Source organism: Aquarana catesbeiana, linkage group LG09 (genome assembly GCF_042186555.1).
Source record: "Aquarana catesbeiana isolate 2022-GZ linkage group LG09, ASM4218655v1, whole genome shotgun sequence".
Taxonomy (NCBI): domain Eukaryota; kingdom Metazoa; phylum Chordata; class Amphibia; order Anura; family Ranidae; genus Aquarana; species Aquarana catesbeiana.
This window is the reverse complement of record NC_133332.1, coordinates 168,262,396-168,283,459: the sequence shown is the minus strand read 5'-3', so window position 1 is coordinate 168,283,459 and position 21,064 is coordinate 168,262,396. Positions and strand designations below refer to the sequence as shown.

The following is a 21,064-nucleotide window of genomic DNA, read 5'->3' as shown; positions in this document are numbered from 1 at the left end:
AGTCAACACTCCTAAAGCCAGTTGAAACAGCCATGCCTAGGTCTGAATGGAGAAAAGGCAGATATGTGAGGCCTGATCGGTCCAGCTTACGGACAGCAGCTGCTGAGCTCTCACTTGAACTCAAGCTGTCCTAAGCCATTGTTTGTCAGTCATAAAAAAATAAAAATGATATCAGCCATGCTGATTTTAATAATTTGATCCATCAACACATTTACAGGAATTGGACACACAGCAGATGTTACAGATATCTCTTTACTGAACAGCGATTTTCCTTTTTGCTGGCTTGCCAACTGGGGTTTTACACAAAAAATGCATTGTGGCTATAGAAGGAACAGCTCTTGTATGAGAAAATTATTTATCATGCCAAAAATTTGGAATCCTAACTCAACTAAATGGATCATATCTATAAATTTAATTTCTAACTGTAATGACAAATTTGCCAACTACAGTACCATGCCACTCAGTATAGCATAGAGAAGCAATGAGCATTTCAGGACCATCCATCTGATGGGATGAACTCAATTGCATTGAATGTCTACGTGGGTTAAGCTTTTAAATTAAATCCCCACTCCACAGTTTTGAGTTGAGAGGAATGTGGTGATAAGACTTATCCCATCCCCCTAAACAGGATCTGGAGGAGAACATTAAAAAAATCAAGATCTTATTGGATTGGGACACAGAAGTATGTAATTTTATAGCATCAATCTTACAACCATCACAAGTCAAAACTCTTAGGTTAACATCAACAATATATTATTGGATTTTCTCCTGTAGGACTTAAAGTGGAGGGCCACCCTGAAAAAAAAAATTGCACCAAAAATCCTAAAAAAATAAAAAAAAAACATTTGAAAAAAAAATTTTTAAACTTACCTGAACCCTTGTTGCTAGGCAGTCTTCCTAATCTGCCTCTTCCTATTCTGCGGCGTGTCCTGTTCCTCGGTGAGCGGCCCCGTTGCCTTCTGGGAACTGTGTGTGTTCCCAGAAAACCACGGGCCATTCACAGAGCGCTGTGCCGCTCGCGCGCAGTAGGAAACAGGCAGTGAAGCCGCAAGGCTCCACTGCCTGTTTCCTTTAGTTAGGATGGCGGTGCCGGGACCCGAGAGCCGAGGGACGGGTCGACCTCGGGCAGCCAACATCGCGGGCACCCAGGATAGGTTAGTGTACTTATTTAAAGTCAGCAGCTACAGTGTTTGTAGCTGCTGACTTTAAAAAAAAAATTTCGCTGGCCGGAATCCCGCTTTAAGGTTCAGATTAATTACTCCATGAAGTGCTAAAGATGAACCTATAGCTGATATCTTCGTCCTTCACCACTTACCATGTGATATAGCCCAGGGTAGGTCACACATGATGCTTTATCCTCATAGCAAACAGAGCAGAATAATACAGTATATAATGCATTATATAATATATATAGTATATAGTACAGTATAGTATACTCTTAATATACAGTTAATGAGATGAAAGACATGTGGTTTGTGTAAAATATAGAGGGGATTTTACATGTATTTTTTGTCATAATGTTCTACTGAGTACTTGACCCATATGTTCAGTACACCTAAGTGTGATGGTTTTGAAGGCTTTTTTTGCATGTGTTACAAGTAGATTGTAAGCAAAGGTACAAAATTGTTTCAGATCTAATGCAATGAGTGAATATGGTACATAGTAAATAATCTGATGTTTTCTGGTGAATAATTGGCGACTAAATCCCCGGAATAAATACCTGCAGGGTCACTATTTCCCATAAAAAAAATCTAATTAAAGAATCCAGACTTCTTGGATTCATAAAGTACATGAGCATCTACTGCCTGTCACATACTGTATGCAAATGAAAATAAAAAATTGTTATTCTTAGAATTTGCCCAGTTCTCCATATCTCTTGCTAAATACGCTCATCTCTACTCTCCAATACATTAGGGATTCTGGGCAGCGTAAATGAACTTCTACAGCCAGGAAGGCTCATTAAATCAGTATTATATCCCTCTTTAACAACCTGATCAAACAGTAAAGATAAACTGCTCTTAGTTATTGAAAAAACAGCTGGACGTAAACATGTGTTCGCCAGCATGACAGCTACAAAGGGGCTGAGAAAAACCAAAGTCTTGCAGGTCTTGTGTTAGGTCAGCAGGCTGTGTGGACCCACAGCTGCTCTCCATCTTGCACAGATGCATGATGTTACTGTACTCATGTTTCTCCAGATGTACTTTATGAAACAGGGGAAGAGATAAGAGTAAGAATCAAATGTTTCCATCCAACATGGAAAGAAAAAAAAATGGCTTACCCGGGCTCCTTTCTCTGGAAAGCATTTGCAGCCCCCGCTGCAATCTCGTCCTGCACATGGCCCCTGATAGTTCTTCTTCCCTCCCTGAGAAAAGGAAACATAAATATGAGATCATTTATGGCTCCCACAAACCTTGAATAAATAGATTACTAGCTACATTAATAACTGTTTCGCTTCATTCTGACAGTGATGTCCTGAACTGTAATCACCCCTGACAAGTGTTTGGTAACATATGACATAAGGATATATAGACTTCAGCCTCCCAAGCTGTGTTTTTACGGAATGTTTACTCCTCCCTAATGTATATACAGACGTGACATTTGTAGGACAGTCTACTCACTAATCTTAAAAAGAAGTGGATGCAACTTCAATTTTTCTACAGCTGGCCTGGGGGTATGTAGTAAAACATTGGAGTAAAAGAGTAAATAATGCACCATGTAGGGCTGCCTTTTTCATAGTTTTAACAGGTGGCTCTTGCAACCCATATAAAAAGCCTAATATAAATATTCCACAGTGCTCAGTTAGCCAGTGGGAGGTCCAGGTCTAATTTTATCACAACTGGAATTTGGTACTACAAGTCTACAGGCCAAGTGAAAGGTTTCTTAGGGTTCAGTTTAAACATTTGTTAATTGGTATCTCCTGATGAGGTTTTTTTATTCTTTTGGGACCACCTAATCATAACTTTAAAATTGCACAAAATACTCTGACTCTGGAGTATAGCCCTGTCCCTGCCTCAGTTCCTGATAGCTCTGTGGGTCCATTTAGACTGGTGAAGGTCAGATTGTAGCTAGATTTGGGGGGCTGGAATTGCAAATGTTCAGCAGGCAATTGCACAGAACACAAATTGACACAACTGGTACAGGGAGGTGTAATGTTTCTTATTAAAATATTGGACCTGATCATTTTAAAAACACTTCCACCAAATTCAGCCTTTAATAGCAATAGTTACGGAACACAGGTAGATATGAAAATGCGATAAGATTTGATAAAATCATTGCAATATACAGAGACCTGGCAGTCAAACCTTCTATAGTATTTAAAAAGAAATTTTGCAACATGAGACACCTTAGGCTTGTGGGATATACAGATACATCCACACATATGAATATACAAAATCGTATTTTAATAAAGCCAGGCATACATGGATTGAAATGTTGAACCGGCTGAGACTTGATCCATCTATGGGCAGGCTGATTGTATCCAAGTTGATCCATTGATCGACTTGGGTACAACCATCCTGACGGATTTATTTACATGCAAATACTGTCAGCAGCTATACCCACTAACAGTAATCATTGTGTTCTGCTGGCTGGAAGGGCTCCCTGTGGCCACCCCCCCTCCACTGGCAGAACACAATAGCACTGCTCTCAGCTGGTCCCTGCTGAACCAGCCAAATTTCAATTTATGTATGGCCAGTCAATGGTTGGCAATACACTTTAACAAGATCTTGGGAACGTCTGGGTGTCCAACAGATAGCATTTGTGCACACAGGAGATGTCATTCACAAATTGATCTTTTTATATGCTGCCTGTTAATGCACAGAATGATGGTAATTACTACAGCGTTGGCATGCATGAATGCTTTTATCTTTTTTTGTACAATAAGAGTCATGCCAAAACCATGTTGGCTATTGCAGTCCATGCAACAGCTATAAGGCCTAGCAGCACAAGGGCCCAGGGGTTCCTGGTTGCATAACAATTTCTCCAGCCAAAAACAGAGATGATTTCATTATTTAAGATAAAATCAGTGCTGCACTGTGACCAATTTGATGTCAGTAGTATGGATTATCTTTAGCATTTGGAGAGTGGGGAGAGGTTTGGGAAATACTTTAGCTGTCTCTAATTTTTTTTAAGTGGAAAAGATGACCATTTATCTATAAGCTCTTATAACAGAAGGGTTCAGGCTGTAATGGTTTAACATAACAAGAATGGAAGCTCCTTTGACCTGTCATGTCTTGCTGGTTCTGTGCCTTTAGGCACCTCAGATTTCTAACCAGATTTAGAATGATGTATTGCGCACATTCTTTTATTTTTTCCTTAAGGGAAATAATAGACATTTTATTATAGGAGAAATAGATACTATTTCATTATCGCCACTACAGAGACAAATCACTAATGTTAATAGTACCAGTAATGGTATTCTCAAACAGTGCAATCAAATGAAGTACCATTCACATTAGTCTTTAAATAGAAATCAAGACATATTTTAGAGCAGGTAGATAATGGTCTAAACCATCAACTTAAATTGCAACTATGGTAGAAATTTAGGAGCTTTCACATCTACTATTTTCTCTACTTCTTCCACTGAACATTTCCACTGTCAGCAGTTTTTTGCACAATGCAAAGAGCTAGATAATAGCAGCTATGTGAATGACTAGTGGTGTAAAACTACCTGGCCTGCCCCGAATTAATGTGTGTCAAACATACAGGGGAAAGAAAGTAGCAGGACAGGCTAAAAGAAAAAGTCTTGAGCAGCCTTTCTATGGGTCCTGACATGATTATGGGGTCACCATATAATTGTGCGTTAGCCATGTTTGTCCAAGAGCAAAATCAGTGGAGAGTAATATTTAAATATGTTTCAAACTGTATTCTCCCATAATCTAGCCTAAAAATGTGACTATGTATCATTGAGAACATATATTTTTTATAGGATAAAAACAGTAAATATACTACCAGCCCTTTTAAAACTTGTGAAACTAGAAAACTAATATAGCTGATAGTACAAACATGTGTAGGAGACTAGAACATATGCAAGGCAGTCAAGTAAAAGGCCCAAAAGACCCTAAGCACTAGTTGAAAAAAGCCAAAAGTAAATGTACCAAAAATCAAATTTCTCTCTCCTTTACTAAACCTTACAGGATTAGTGAAGTATACCCACAATTTGTTATAACATATTTTCATTGTAATTTTGTCAATGTTTAGTTTTGTTTTCATTTTAGCAATAATTTTATTTTTAGGTCCCAGTATGGTAACATTTTCCTTATTTAGGTCCCTTGATTAAAACGTTTAAGAACCCCTGGTCTAGAGGTCAACAGGCTGGATATACCATAAAAAGGCCATGAAGCTGGCCACTTGTATATATGGCTACACAGAAAACTGAAAACTGCAGTGCATGTGCACCACTGGAGGCAAAAGAGATTAACACTTTGGGGTTGATTTAATAAAACTGGAAAGTGCAAAATATGGTCAGCTCTGCATAGAGACCAATCAGATTCTAGTTTTTTTGTCAAAGCTTATATGAAATAACTGACGTTAGAAGCTGATTGGCTACCATGCACAGCAGCACTAGATTTAGCACTCTCCGGTTTTAGGAAATCAACCCCTTTGTACCTCTCTAGACATCTGGACAGTGAACACACATATAATCAACGGTCAGGGAATTGTATATAAAGTTACATACACAAGTTTTTTCAATATATTGTAATATCTAGAAATTAGACAATTCTGCTTGTAAGTTGTCAGAGCATACTTTTTTTCACATATTTGTAATATTTGATTTCCTTGTCAGCATTTCTATATGTTTTCTATATGGTAAAGCAAACAGACCTGTCATAAATATCATTCTATCATGAAATGACAAAGCATATATAAACATTTTCAGACATACAAAAAAAAGCAACATGCCCTAACAATTTTTAGATTCCCACATTTTTTACTATGGAATGTCTGACATACTAAATGAAAAAAGAAAGATGAAAAGCTGAGAATACTGCAAATACTCTGTTAAAGTGTTCTTCTTAGAGTTAAATATTTGTACATCAGGCTTGGATTTCAGACTAGCAATCCATTTATAAATATATAGGAATGCTCTTCTATTTTGACTTTGCCTGTTCTGACTTGACTTAAATGGTATATTTTTGTACTACAGAAACTTAATCACCTAAATTACTACAAAAAGTGCAGACTATGTGCAGACTATTTTTCAACCACTAGGTTGACTTTTTGTTCATGTTAATAAAAAAAGACTGAATCAGTGGGAAGGTTCAAACTCATTGTTTTCTAGATCGGAGTGTCTCTAACTTTTTCATTCATGATTTGCAGCACCCTTTAAAAGTATTTAAAATCTTGTGGCACCCCAGTCTAAAATGTAAAAAACTCAATCGTTACTTATTAATTAAAAACCTGAGCCTAAGGCCTCTTTCACATGGACGATCCGTATGTCCGTTTTTCATCCTTCCGTTTTCGGATGAAAAACGGACATACATTCATCCCTATGGAGCGTCGGATGTCAGCGGTGACATGTCCGCTGACATCCGACCCCGCTCCGATCCGAAAAGTGTAACGGAGGAAAAACCTACTTTTCCATCCGTTATCGGATCGGGTGACGACGGACACTACGGTCCGTCGTCATCCGATCCCCCCATAGGGGAGAGCGGCGCTCTGACAGGTCCGTTGCTGCACAGTGTGCAGCGATGCACCTGTCATCTTCCTGCTCAGCGGGGATCGGCGGAGCGATCCCCGCTGAGCCAGCGGATGTTCACGGGGCGGATCATCACTGATCCGCCCCGTGAGAAAGAGGCCTAAAACGATGTACACAACCACCACACATTCGGGGTCCTCCCATTACATCAGAGCTCTAGTTTACGTCAGAGTCCCCTTTTCACATCAGAGACCCCCCCTTACATCAGAAGTGCGTTCATCACATTAGAGTCCCCCTCATGTCAGAGGAACCCCTTAGAGGAGGAGACGTACGGCTGATCAGACGCATGGGTCCGACCGATGGAGCCGGGACATGGAGACTGATGGGGGAAGCTGCTGCCACCCTCTGTCAGCAGGGTGAGCTGTCCAGTTACAGCCTGGGGTGGGTCCAAGAAGACCTGGGCTCAGAAGAAGTGGGTTGAATGATGCTGATCATTGGACTGAGGAATAGTAGAAAAAAATTACTGTGGGGGAAATATAGACTGATGGTGAATATTGCAATAAAAACTGGTTTTGTTATTTTATCCTTCAAACGATTATTATTTTTTATCTTGTTGTTTTTGGCTGGATGTCTGCTTTCACCACAACCTTGCAAGGTTTTACCTTGAGAGGTACCCATGGATTTCTTAGAACAATTGAAAGTGGCAGATCAAGCATATAGGAACCCTGCACAAATATAACACAGTGAGTACATGTAAACTGAGATAAGAGAGGTTATTGTTTAATCTACGGATATATGGCACTGGGGATTCACATGTCACCTTCAGAATGCTCCTATGTGTATATAAGTAATGCAAACTATAATCACTTGAAGTTAAAGCCTAAATATTTTATACCAATGTTAATTTCTGTGGGATACTATGTTTTATGGTTAACTATTGTTTGTTCTTTGAAATGCTGCTGCACTGTTAACATGTTTTTCCTTTACTTATTTCCTTCTATTTCGTCTCCTTGTTCTTTATGCAAAGCAAGTATATAATGCAAAAGCTGATCGTTGAACCTCGTGGAACCTTGCTTTAAACTAGGGTATATGTTTGGGTTCAGAGACACCTTGGTTTAAAGTGGATCACACAGTTTTGTAGTTTGGCTAGGCTGTATATTTAAGAATACATTTAATAAACAATTCACACCAGATCCCATGAGGTCTTTTTAAAGTTTGAGGTGTACAATATAAACTTGGAACAAGCCACCACATTTTCGACTAGTAACTAGTGTGCATCGTCATACATCACCATAGTTTCAGCAAAAGATAGGCATTCCATTTGCCTACCACAAAATGCTACAATAGGAGGCAGGTATAACATGAGAGGCAGAGGTGCTGCTTGTGGCAGTAAAATGGGATGAACAGTTCACGAAGTACATAGTGGTGTTAGGGCACACAAACTGGAGATAATAATAAAGTCACAGCACACTCAGCAGGCCGTTGACTGGCTGACAAAACCTTCTGCGCCTACATCCAGGCACAGAGCAGCCAGTAATTTGAGTTACTACTCCAACTCCCCCCCCCCCTTTTTCCTTCTTTAATACACCAGCCCCCAAACCTATAATTTTAAAGGATTTGTGTACCTCAAGTCCCTCTCCCTGATGTATGGTCATTTGTTTTTTAATTTTGCCATTAGTACATGTCCCCTATGGCAGTGCCAGTCTTTCTTTGCCTCCTTTTGACAAAAGTTTGTTTATTAGCCGCAAAAAAACAAAAACAAATTGAATATAAAGATTTACCCCACATAGACTTCAGTGGGATTCGGGAAAAGTTTTGATTTTTCTAAATTGTGAGGACATTTAGATAAAATGACTACAAGTTCATCTCTACTCTAGACTCTGCAGTGTGGAATCCTTAAAGGGCATCGCTGCTCACATTTCTGTTGTATGCATCTATTGGACCCTGCTGCTATATGCATAGACGCAACACAGTGGGGGTTATTTATGAAAGGCAAATCCACTCTGCACTACGAGTGCAAACTACAAGTGCAAAGTGCAACTTGAAATTGCACTGCAAGTGCACTTGGAAGTGCAGCCGCTGTAAATCTGAGGGGTAGATCTGAAATGAGGGGGGAAGCTCTGCTGATTTTATTATCCAATCGTGTGCAAGCTAAAATGCTTTTTTTTTATCTTCCTTGCATGTCCCCCTCAGATCTACAGTGACTTTACTTCCAAGTGCACTTTCAGTGCAATTTCAAGTGCACTTTGCACTTGTAGTTTGCACTTGTAGTGCAAAGTAGATTTGCCTTTAGTAAATAACCCCCAATGCTCCTCTATGTGCCCAATGAGTTCCGCTAACTCAAGTACCATTATTATTATAATTATTTATGCCATAGCATAAGCCAAGATGGTGAGTTTGAGCTGCACTATTTTGCAAACAATTATTTTGGTTTTAACCGACAGCAAAATGGAGGCTATGTAATCTCTTTTACTGTAATTGTTACTGTAACTACAGTAAACTTTAATTTGCCTTTCATTTTGTTTCTCCTACACACTAGGCAGTATTTTAATGCATTGTCTTGTAATGCTCATGTATACCCCATGTTTACGTTCCCTTAATATGCACCCAGAGTATTTCAGGATTATGTGTGAGGAATTTGTGACTATCACATGCGGACACTGATTATCCAGTAGATCTTGATAGAACAAATGTAGCAAAAGCTGTACACTTTACAAAAAAAAAAAAAAGAAAATCCAAAATGGCTGAAGACCAAACCTAATGTTGTTGTCAAATCCTACCAACAGTTTTGAGGCTATAGTCACAGATACTGTAGCATAACCACGTAGCTAACCTACTGATTATCCCAGCTGCACAGTTACTTGTAGTATGCACTGCTGGAGGGACTGCAGTATGGGTTTAGGAAATGCTGAACTATGACATGCTTTTGGACAGCACATTTCATTTGATGAAAAATGTAGTTGTGGCTTAGGTTATATTAATCTGGTTTCTGTGACTACATAAAATGTATAAGTCATCACACTGCAAACACGTGGTTTGATGATTTTGGTGTGATGGAAATCAAGGGATCTGTACAGAGCCCTGACCTCAACCCTACTCAACACCTTTGTGCAAAATTAGAACAGCAATTGCAAGCCAAGTCTTCTCAGCCGTCAGTACCTAACCTCACAAATGTTCTGTTGGCTGAAGGTGCACAAAAACCCGCAGACATACTGCAAACTTTTGTATAAAGCCTTCCCAGAAGTTTTTTTTAGGCACTGGAGGAGTTATGGAAAGGAGGGGTTATGGAAGGAGGAACTCTAAAATATGTCCATGCTTTTGGAATAAGATGTTCAACATGCTCATATAGCTGATATAGGCAACGCTGTATCCTGGCCTAAGCCAACAAGGCCCAGGCCTAGGGCAGCACTTTGCAGGGGGGCAGCATCCCAGTCGGCTTGTACTGTTAGTGTAACGCCAGTCTTATGGGGCGGACTGGGCTGAGAGGCAAATAAGTCTAGCGCCCCCATAAAGCGGCCGCACTGCCTCTGGTATGCGGGCGGCCGGCATTCTGCAACTGTGTGGGAGGGGGGCCACTTCTAATTTTGACTGTCCTATCATTCTGGACCACAAACCTTCCTCACTGTGCTATATGTTTTCTGCTGCACCATTGGCATGGTTATATCTTCTTAGTCCTCTCCATAAAATTATCAGAAATTTGTTCTTAAAGTAGAACTATAGGCAACACTTTTTTTTTTTCATTTTGGAAAGAGTAAGGGAGGGTTATAGCCCCTGTCAGCTTATTTTTTACCATCCCTGTCCCATTGCAGAGATTTCCCTTCACTTCCTGCCCCATAGCCAAACAGGAAGTAAGAGGAAATCTTTGCAAATTAAGGGAATCCAGGCCCTCAGAACTAGTGTCCCCACTCAATAGTGTACCCACAATTTCAGGGCGGGTCTTAAACAGCAAGGGGTGTGGCCTTGACTGGAATGGGTGAGTCATGTTTAAATTAGGAGGTGCACAAGTTTAGGCCTGGGCACCACAAAACCTAAATACACTACTGGATATAGGTATACACAGGAACGGGAGGTAGAAAAGCGAGACTATATGTTGTGAATCCTCTACTTATATTAAAGTTGGTTTTACATGTGTGATGGCATCACTGTGCGGCGCTCACTCAGGTTGTCAGATGTCAACAAACTGTGGCCTATCTAGTGTTTTACTGGTGACAAAGGAATCAGCCAGACTTGGGAAAATGTATATATTACTTATATGAATTCTAACTCTTCCATAGCAAGACTCATTTGTGTTTGTTGACTAGATATTGGGCCTCCTATGAATGGAAAACAATACTTATTTTGCACAAGTACAAATAAGCAGCTCTAAGCTCCCTTTTGTAAAAGCACCAGATTTAAGGCAATATTCAGTGGGTTGTGCTGTAAAGCTTGTAAAAGATCCAACATTTGTTTGTAGGTTGAATGATTCATGCAATGACGTTGCGGAGGTACCCAGACCATACTTGCGCAATTTGCTCCTTATTTTATCGGAAGGAACATCACATTACTGAAAAATATGTGAGCCATCAAATAAAACACAATGATTATTTTTTCAAAGCAGATGTCTGATTGGATTTTTCCACACTTGCACTTAATTACTAAATAACCCCCAGTGATTTATAAACAATCGATTGCAACAATGCTGAACGAAACAGATGATGTTAGCAAAATCATCATGTGAAGTCCAACTTGTTTTTAAAGGAAAGACCATAGATAAATGTTAGAACCATTAATTGGCCCTCGATAACCCAGAGTGTATAAGAACACTCAAGATAATGTTACATGAAAAGACGGGTCTCCATTTCTCTGAAGGCATAATATATTTCTGTTAAGGTAGACAAGCTTGGATTTTAAGGTAGAGGAAAAAGAAAAAAAGAACAAAGTAAATATTTATAGTTTAAATGAAGGCCAACAAAAAAATGTTCCCTTCTACAAACACTGAACTCACAGATGTTCAGAGAATAGTCCAGGAACAAGCAGATTTGCTAAATGAAGCCAATGTGTCATCAAGAGGCTCTCCTTACACTACACAGTACTTTCTGTACACTGGGAAACAACAAGCTCAGTCGTTGACACAAGCCATCAAGTTTCTAAAGTAATGTCCACTTCAACCCATTCTGACATGATGTTAACGCAAAGATTCAGACTGACTAGGAATAAGAGGCAGGAACATGTTCTCTTCATAAAATCAGTTTTTTCTCCAGCCTGGAAGTTCACTAACCCATACCTTTATGATCAGTATTTATGCTGCTAAGTACAGTAGTGTGTACTGATTCCCAGGACAGTAGATGGCCACTATTCTATATGGCTGGTATTGGCACATTCTACATTTTACAGGAGATTAGAGAAATGTGAGGACATACACACTGGCCAATGTCACCTTTTTGAGATTTATGCTCATATGGATAAACCTGTTGTACAAGACATGGTGTGAGATACTTATTTTTTTCATGAATTTACAGCTGCCCTTTTAAAAAGGATGCTGTCTCATTGGAAAGAAGGAGCCTTGCACCTAAAATGTTTATTAAGATGAAGTCTCCTAGCTTATCAGCATTATCCTTGTTTCACTACTTGGCAAGTCACTGACCAGGAACAAGTATACACAGCTGCCCCTACATTGGATATGGAAGTTATTGTTTCTGCTTAGTAAGTCATCAAGCAACGCAAGGATAAGGATGACAGACCTAAGACAAAAAAGACAGCTCTCATTCTATTTCAGCAGGATTACTTTAGGATAGAAGCATGCCCTGTTACACTTGCCTTCCTCATAAACATGCCTTAGTACTTAAAATAGCAAGCACGGAAATAGTAAACTTGATATGGTTCTTATTAGGGCTAATCAAATCACATGTTTAATCTATAATGTTTGACAAATTGCTGCTCCAAAGAATATGGCAATACATGAACAAGGTACAGATATTACGCTTAGAGGGTTTGCCATTTATTATGAAGAGTTTAATGAAACACACATGTGTAATCCAGTACTTACATACTGTAGATGAATTTTCCCCCTGTAGGACTGATTTTATAATAAGTGCTGCTTTTTGAACAAAAGCATATGCCAAACAATCTATTTAGTAGAGTTAAAGAAGAAAAAACTGAATCAAAAGATATCATGTCTGAAACATAGTTTACAATTTAGGGAAATCTACACCATATGTGCATGCTTGGTTTTGGTTACCGCTGAACTTACAGGCTATATTTATTATTTTCATCATGCTGTAGAGTCCAGTGAAGGATGTCCTATTACTCCGTACACCAGGAGTATCTAACTTAGGTGTGTTTCTAATATCAGCCAAACACAGGGTAATCATTAGGTGCAGGCCCACTACTAACTAATAGGCTCCATGCACACTGGGCTTAAAAAAATGCCAGCTCCCTTGGCAGAAAAAAAAACAAAAAACGCTCAGAGCGTTTTTGCAAACAGTTTAGGAGAGTTTAGCATTTTTTATGCCAGAAAGCTAAATCCAAACCAGAAGGGTTTTTTTCCTGCCTCTAAGCACTGAGCCTAAAATATGCCTCTTATTGTCCTAATGTGCGTAGACACATAGGATGACATTGAGCTTCTTCTACAGGAAAAACACAAAACTCCTGCAGAAGCAGCTATTTTTAAGCCAGTGTGCATGGAACCATAAGAATATAGCCACCAGAACATACATTGCCTCTTTTCTTTAGCTTGAGGCAGTACATTTTAGAGAAACAAGTGAAAACTTCCATGTTCCACAAAGTCTCCCTACATTCTACACTATCCTTTACTGTAAAGCACCCCCTTAATCCTAGCCCTTTCAAACCTAAACCCTTAACCTAACCAAAATAAATTAGCCCTTAACACTTCCACTTCAAAAACCCAACCTTAACACTAAAGCCTGTAATCCACTACCACAGCCTTTTTTCAATCAGTGTGCCATGGCACCCTGGGGTGACTTCTAAGTTCTCTAGGGGTGCCTTGGCAAAATCCCTAAAAAATGCCTTAAATTGACCAAAATTTGTCAACAAGCCAGCAGGTGGATCAAGCTTCCTTTTTTTTGTCACTCAAAGCCACAGGTTTTAATTGTGTAGCATTGCAACCTTAGGCACCATGCAGGCCAGCTGCTGGCACTCTAACTACCAATGATGTCGTAAGGATGATAAGGAGGACACTGGCTTCCTTGGGACATTTCGTTTGCCTCTCTCTGTCAGCACCGGGGTTACATTAGCTGAATGAGGGAGAAAAATGCTTTGTAAAAATAAACCACCTCCAATGTTGGGTGTCCTACATGTGTCTATGATGCTGCATTATGTAAAACTATTTGTTTGTTTTTTGTCATTTTAAAGAAGAGTCTCCCGAGATTGTGCATAATTGTAGATGGTGCCTTGGCTGAAAAAAGGTTGAGAAACACTACCCTACCCCAAAAACCCTGAACTAAACTCTGTCACTAAATAAACCTCTTCTGAAGAACATAATCACCTTGCCTTGCAATAATGTACCAAAAGCTATGTCATTAAATCCTGCCTGCCTTGAAGGCTTACACCTTAGCCCTTCTAAAGATGATGTTGAAAGATCAATGCTACCTGAATTAATTTTTTTATAGTTTATTGCCGTGGTGTAAACTAGTGAGTTTTAGATCCCAAGCAAGGTACCATCACTTCTGAGGTCACCAGATTGACAAGAGTGGCAATTTTTTACAAAGAACACATAATCTTTTGAGGTTCCTAGAAATATTTCATCACCAGGGCCCAGGACAAAGACACACAAACATTTGGGATTCCAACATAGAGAAAGCTGAGCAGCCATGATTTTAGGCCCTGTTCACACCTGAGTGATTTTCTGCTTGAAGCTCTAAAACGCTCAACAAGCCAAATCTCTTTCATTTCAATAGCCTCTGTTCCCTGTTGCCGCATGAAGCAATAAGCCTGTCACTCAAAAAAGTACATGAGCTTCTTTTTGGCAGATTACAAGTTTTTGCCCCCATAGATTTCAATAGAAACGATAAATAAAATGAATTTTCTCACGTGATATTTTATTTAGTCTTTTTATCTCACATATATTTTACTAGTATGCTGTAATTTAAAGTGTAAGACTGTCTTCAATAGAACACAAAAAAATGAATTATCTGGAAGAATATTAACTACTTGTTTATACAGCAATTCAAAATATCCCTTATCCTGTTTTACTGTATGTGTATATAAATACATGACCCTTACTGTAAATTATAAATCATATCAGCAAACAGTATTGCTTTTATAAGTGTTGTGTATTTTTTTACTACAGTTACAAGACATCATATAATAAAGCTGCAAACAATGTCCACTATAAACACGTGTTGGGAGATTTGAATGATTCCTGCTGTAGGGATTGCTGTGTTTACACTATAGTGCCAGCAATGGGATAGTTTCCATTGACTTGTGAATGAAAACATACTGAGAGAGGGAAGAAACTGACACCTTCTGGCTTGGAAACAAGTATTATGGGGGAAGTTGCTAAACTCATATTTCCAGAGACTGCTTATCAGTGTCATTAGCTCCTGATTACATTCACTGGTGACTGTGTCACAGCAATATTGATCTACAAAATGATGCTTTCTTTTATTACAATGTAAAAAAAATCACAACCAAGACAACTGGCTTGTCTTCAGATGTCAAAGTTCAATGGTACTAACCCGCTGCAGCTGATTCAGAGGCCCAAAAATAAACCAAGAAATGTCAGTTACCAAGAAGGTATACACTATATACACACTATATACACTGTATATACACTATATTACCAAAAGTATTGGGACGTCTGCCTTTACACGTACATAAACTTTAATGGCATCTCAGTCTTAGTCCGTAGGGTTCAATATTGAGTTGGCCCACCCTTTGCAGCTATAACAGCTTCAACTCTTCTGGGAAGGCTGTCCACAAGGTTGAGGAGTGTGTCTATGGAAAGGTTTGACCATTCTTCCAGAAGAGCATTTGTGAGTGAACTTTGTGAGAACAGTTTAGGGGTGGCCCCTTCCTTTTCCAACATAACTGTGCACCAGTGCACAAACATGGTCCATAAAGACATGGATGAGTGAGTTTGGGGTGGAAGAACTTGGCTGGCCTGCACAGAGTCCTCACCTCAACCTGATAGAACACCTTTGGGATGAATTATAGTGGAGACTGCGAGCCAGGCCTTCTCATCTACATCAGTGCCTGACCTCACAAAGGCACTTCTAGAAGAATTGTCAAACATTCCCATAAACACACTCCTAAGCCTTGTGGACAGCCTTCCCAGAAGAGTTGAAGCTCTTATAGCTGTAAAGGGTGGGCCAACTCAATATTGAACCCTACGGACTAAGACTGGGATGACATTAAGCTGATGTATGTGCACAGGCAGGCATCACAATACTTTTGGTATTATAGTGTATATCTATTGCAGTAGAAATAACAAAAAGGTGACAGGTTTATTTAGCTAACATTAGGGTGGTGGGGGCCCCTGGGCTTGAGTCACTTTCGGGCCCTACCTTCTATACATATGCACAGCTCTATAAAACAGAAATAGAAAAGGACAAGGTGCGCCACACTCAGTGCAGTATTAAAGAACTTCTGTTTATTTGGACAAGACAAAACAGCCAAATGGCTACTCACAAAAGTAGATAATATATAAGCATATAAGTGGGGGATACTGTACTGGTATTCGTCCTGGGTCCACGATTAATAAAAACAATAAAAATGGATAAAATGATAATTACTGTATTTAACTTACATTTAAATGCTCATCAATGCAGCCTTATCAGTGTCCATCTGCAGCCTTGTCAGTGTCAGTGTAGCCTTGCCCCAGTGTCATTTGCAGACTTGTCAGTGTAGCCTTGCTCCAGTGTCATTGCTGCCTTGTCATTGCAGCCTTTCAGTTTAAAAATGGTGCCGCCGAGATACAGAGCCGGATGTCCTGTGTATCTCGGCAGCTTTCTGCTGCTGCTCTTTCAGAACGGGCGGGGAACCCTATTGGCCCGGGGTCCATGGGCTTGAGCCCAGTGAAGCCCAATGGAAAGTCCGGCCCTGGGCGTAGTACATTCGTAAGTTCCCTCTGCCAAACATACGATTCATTTGTAAATCCAAGCCTCCGAGCCTCTGTCGGTCGTTGTCCAATCACTCGACATAGGCTCATCATGGAGATGAACATGTGTTGGGCAGTATTCCAACATGATAACGACCCTAAACACACCTCCAAGACAACCACTGCCTTGCTAAAGAAGTTGAGGGTAAAGGTGATGGACTGGCCAAGCATTTCTCCAGGCCTAAACCCTATTGAGCATCTGTGGGGCATCCTCAAACAGAAGGTGGAGGAGCGCAAGGTCTCTAACATCCACCAGCTCCGTGATGTCGTCATGGAGGAGTAGAAGAGGACTCCAGTGGCAACCTGTGAAGCTCTGGTGAACTCCATGCCCAAGAGGATTAAGGCAGTGTTGGAAAATAATGGTGGCCACACAAAATATTGACACTTTGGGCCCAATTTGGACATTTTCACTTGGGGGGGGGGGGATCACTTTTGTTGCCAGCGGTTTAGACATTAATAGCTGTGTGTTGAGTTATTTTGAGGGGACAGCAAATTTACACTGTTATACAAGCTGTATACTCACTACTTTACATTGTAGTAAAGTGTCATTTCTTCAGTGTTATCGTATGAAAAGATATAGTAATATATTAACAAAAATGTGAGGGGTATGCTTACTTTTGTGAGATACTGTCAAATGTGGCATGTCAGGGGGTTTCGGAGTCCTTAAAGCGGAAGTTCCACTTTTGGGTGGAACTCTGCTTTAACTTAAAAAAGTATATTTGATGCTAGGTCCAGGTATAACATTATCAATATTTCTGCTTGGGAAAAGCAAACAGAGGTAAAGGAAAAATGCTAGCTTGAGAATAGACTATGTTCAACATTATGCAGACTTGTTAGCACTGACACAGCTACTTTCAGTAACATTTTATAAGCAATGTGGTGCCACTGAGCTATTTATGAATGTGGACTACATATAAGCAACTGGACAGCTATATTATATTTCAGTCTTGGAATGGTGTGTGTGTCTGTGTGTGTCAAGTGCACAACAATACTTATTAAGCCAATCTCTGCAGCCACAGGATAAACAGCTTTATAGTTTGAATACAAAACCTGAAACTGATTTTAGACTCATACATATCACCATTTATTAAAGTTTTGTTACATGTGTATCTAACTACGGTAAGGTTTTCCTATTTTATAAGAACCTTTATAACAGCATATATCAGGGCAAAGAAATAGCATATGCAGTATAGCTCTACGATACATGCCCATTTCTCTAAGTTATATCAAAGTAATATTTGCGATTTGAGGACTCATGTTCATAAACCTGCCTAGGGTCCTTCGCTAAACTCCTCAACCTCTCCCACCCTCAGACAGCTCAGAATTTCTACCAAGATCCAGAAGTTTATTTTGCAACCAAAAAGATATAACAAATGCTTCCAATGGTATATTAAACAGGCCAAAAAGGAAGCAACTAAGAGAAGTTCATTGTTAGAGATTGTACATACACTTTAAAGCTAAACTCCAGGAATGATCTGTATTGTATATTTACATTGGTCCAGCTTGACACAATGGGGTTGATTTACTAAAGGCAAATCCACTTTGCACTACAAGTGCACTTGGAAATGCAGTCACTGTAGATCTGAGGGGAAGATCGGAAATGAGGGGAAGCTCTGCTGATTTTATCATCCAATCATGTACAAGCAAAAATGCTTTTTTATTTTCCTTGCATGTCCCCCTCAGATCTACAGTGACTGTACTTCCAAGTGCACTCATAGTACAAAGTGGATTTGCCTTTAGTAAATAAACCCCAATGTAAGTATGTGTTACTCAAACCAAATGGACCCGATGAACATGGAAATCATTGTGGAGCTTGACTACTACAGTGATAGCTGCAATCTTCTGAGTCCTGCTCAGGTCCTATACAAGCAGTTTCATGGCTGCCCCACTAATTATGGGGAGTTGCTAGCTCTGCACTGCCGCCATTCATAGAACACATTGTATTTTTATCAATGCATACATGGTTTGGGTGCAGTGAAAAGTAAGGGCGATGACGTGGCAACTCCACCTTGTCCAATCAAAAAACACCTTGCATTCATTTAAAAAAAATACAAGGCATTTTATAAATGGCGCCAGTGTCAAGTGTGTGACCCCATGTGATCAGTGTGTAGTTGGGCATAGAACCCGAGCAGAACCTGAAAGATTACAGCAATCATTGTATCTTGTATTTTTGGTTGAACTAGATGGACTTTTTGTCTTTTTTCAACCTAACTATGTATCAGCACCAACTACTACAGTGATTTTCAGCTACCCCAGGTGTCCATAAGGTATGAGTAATGCAAATGTACGTTATGCCAAGCTAATATATACATATATACACACACACACACACACACTGTATACAGTATCGCACAAAAATGAGTACACCCCTCACATTTTTGTAAATATTTTATTATATTTTTTCATGTGACAACACTGAAGAATGACAAATGTAAAGTAGTGAGTGTACAGCTTGTGTAACAGTGTAAATTTGCTGTCCCCTCAAAATAACTCAACACACCCCTAAGTGAAAATGTCCAAATTGGGCCCAATTAACCATTTTCCCTCCCCAGTGTCATGTGACTTGTTAGTGTTACAAGGTCTCAGGGGTGAATAGGGAGCAGGTGTGTTAAATTTGGTACTATCGCTCTAACTCTCTCATACTGGTCACTGGAAGTTCAACATGGCACCTCATGGCAAAAAACTGATCAGGATCTGAAAAAATGAATTGTTGCTCTACATAAAGATGCCTAGGCTATAAGAAGATTGCCGAGACCCTGAAACTGAGCTGCAGCACGGTGGCCAAGACCATACAGCAGTTTAACATGATAACAACCCCAAACACACTTCAAGATGACCACTGCCTTGCTAAAGAATATGAGGGTAAAGGTGATGGACTGGCCAAGCATGTCTCCAGACCTAAACCCTATTGAGCATCTGTGGGGCATCCTCAAATGGAAGGTGGAGGAGCGCAAGGTCTCTAACATCTACCAGCTCTGTGATGTCATCATGGAGGAGTGTAAGAAGACTCCAGTGGCAACCTCTGAAGCTCTGGTGAACTCCATGCCCAAGAGGGTTAAGGCAGTGCTGGAAAATAATGGTGGTAACACAAAATATTTACACTTTGGGCCCAATTTGGACATTTTCACTTAGGGGTGTACTCACTTTTGTTGCCAGCGGTTTAGACATTAATGGCAGTGTGTTGAGTTATTTTGAGGAGACAGCAAATTTACACTGTTATACAAGCTGTACACTCACTACTTTAAATTGTAGCAAAGTGTCATTTCGTCAGTGTTGTCACATGAAAAGATATAATGAAATATTTGCAAAAATGTGAGAGATGTACTCACTTTTGTGAGATACTGTATATCTTAATAAATAAATTAAGAGAAGGTATGCCTTTGAGATAGCCCTATCCTCCTTGAAGTATTACTAAACCCAGGACCCTGCATTTACTATTATTTTACAGGATTTATATAACGCCAACAGTTTATGTAGCGCTTTACAACTTGAGGGTAGACGGTACAAATACAATACACTTTAATACAGTAGGAATCAGAGGGTCCTGCACCTTAGAGCTTACAATCTATGAGGGAAGGTCAAGAGATACAAGAGGTAATAACTGCGGGTGATGTGCGCTGATTGAGAGGATAAATGTACAGTTGTTAGGGGGGGGCCAGATAGGCTTCTCTGAAGAGATGAGTTTTCAGGGATCGTCTGAAAGTGGATAAAGTAGGAGAAAATTGGACGGATTGGGGTAGAGCATTCCAGAGGATGGGAGAGGCTCTGGAGAAATCCTGAAGGCGAGCATGGGATGAGGTGACAAGGGAGTTTGAGAGCAGGAGGTCTTGGGAGGAGCGAAGAGAACGATTAGGTTGGTATTTTGTGACTAGGTTAGAGATGTAGCTGGGGGCCAGGTTGTGGATGGCTTTGTAAGTTATAGTTAGTATCTTGAATTTAATTCGGTGACTGAGTGGCAGCCAATGGAGGGATTGGCAGAGGGGTGTAGCAGATGCTGAGCGGTTTGTGAGGTGGATCAGCCTGGCAGCAGCGTTCATGATGGACTGAAGTGGGGATAGCCTATTTAGAGGTAAACCAATGAGGAGGGAGTTGCAGTAGTCGAGGCGGGAGATGACCAGGGAGTGGATTAGAAGCTTTGTGGTGACATTGGTTAGGAAGGGGCGTATCTTGGAGATGTTGCAGGGGTTGAGGCGACAAATTTTGGATGGTGATAGAATGTGGGGTCGAAAGGTTAGTTCAGAGTCCAGGATTACATTTACTATATCTGGTCTCCCACAGTACACAGAACATGGAAATGCAGTTACTTTAGTAAACTGCTAAATACCTTTTCT

General features: G+C 40.0%; 1 protein-coding gene across 3 annotated transcripts in view; it reads right to left on the bottom strand.

The window, feature by feature from the left end:
- COL4A6 (collagen type IV alpha 6 chain) overlaps window positions 1-21,064 on the bottom strand; it is a 351,915-nt gene that overhangs the window by 218,406 nt on the left and 112,445 nt on the right. For all 3 annotated transcript variants that reach the window (XM_073599382.1, XM_073599384.1, XM_073599383.1), the window contains exon 4: window positions 2,279-2,362. In XM_073599382.1, coding sequence (XP_073455483.1) covers window positions 2,279-2,362 — 84 coding nt within the window. The remainder of the gene's footprint in view (window positions 1-2,278; window positions 2,363-21,064) is intronic.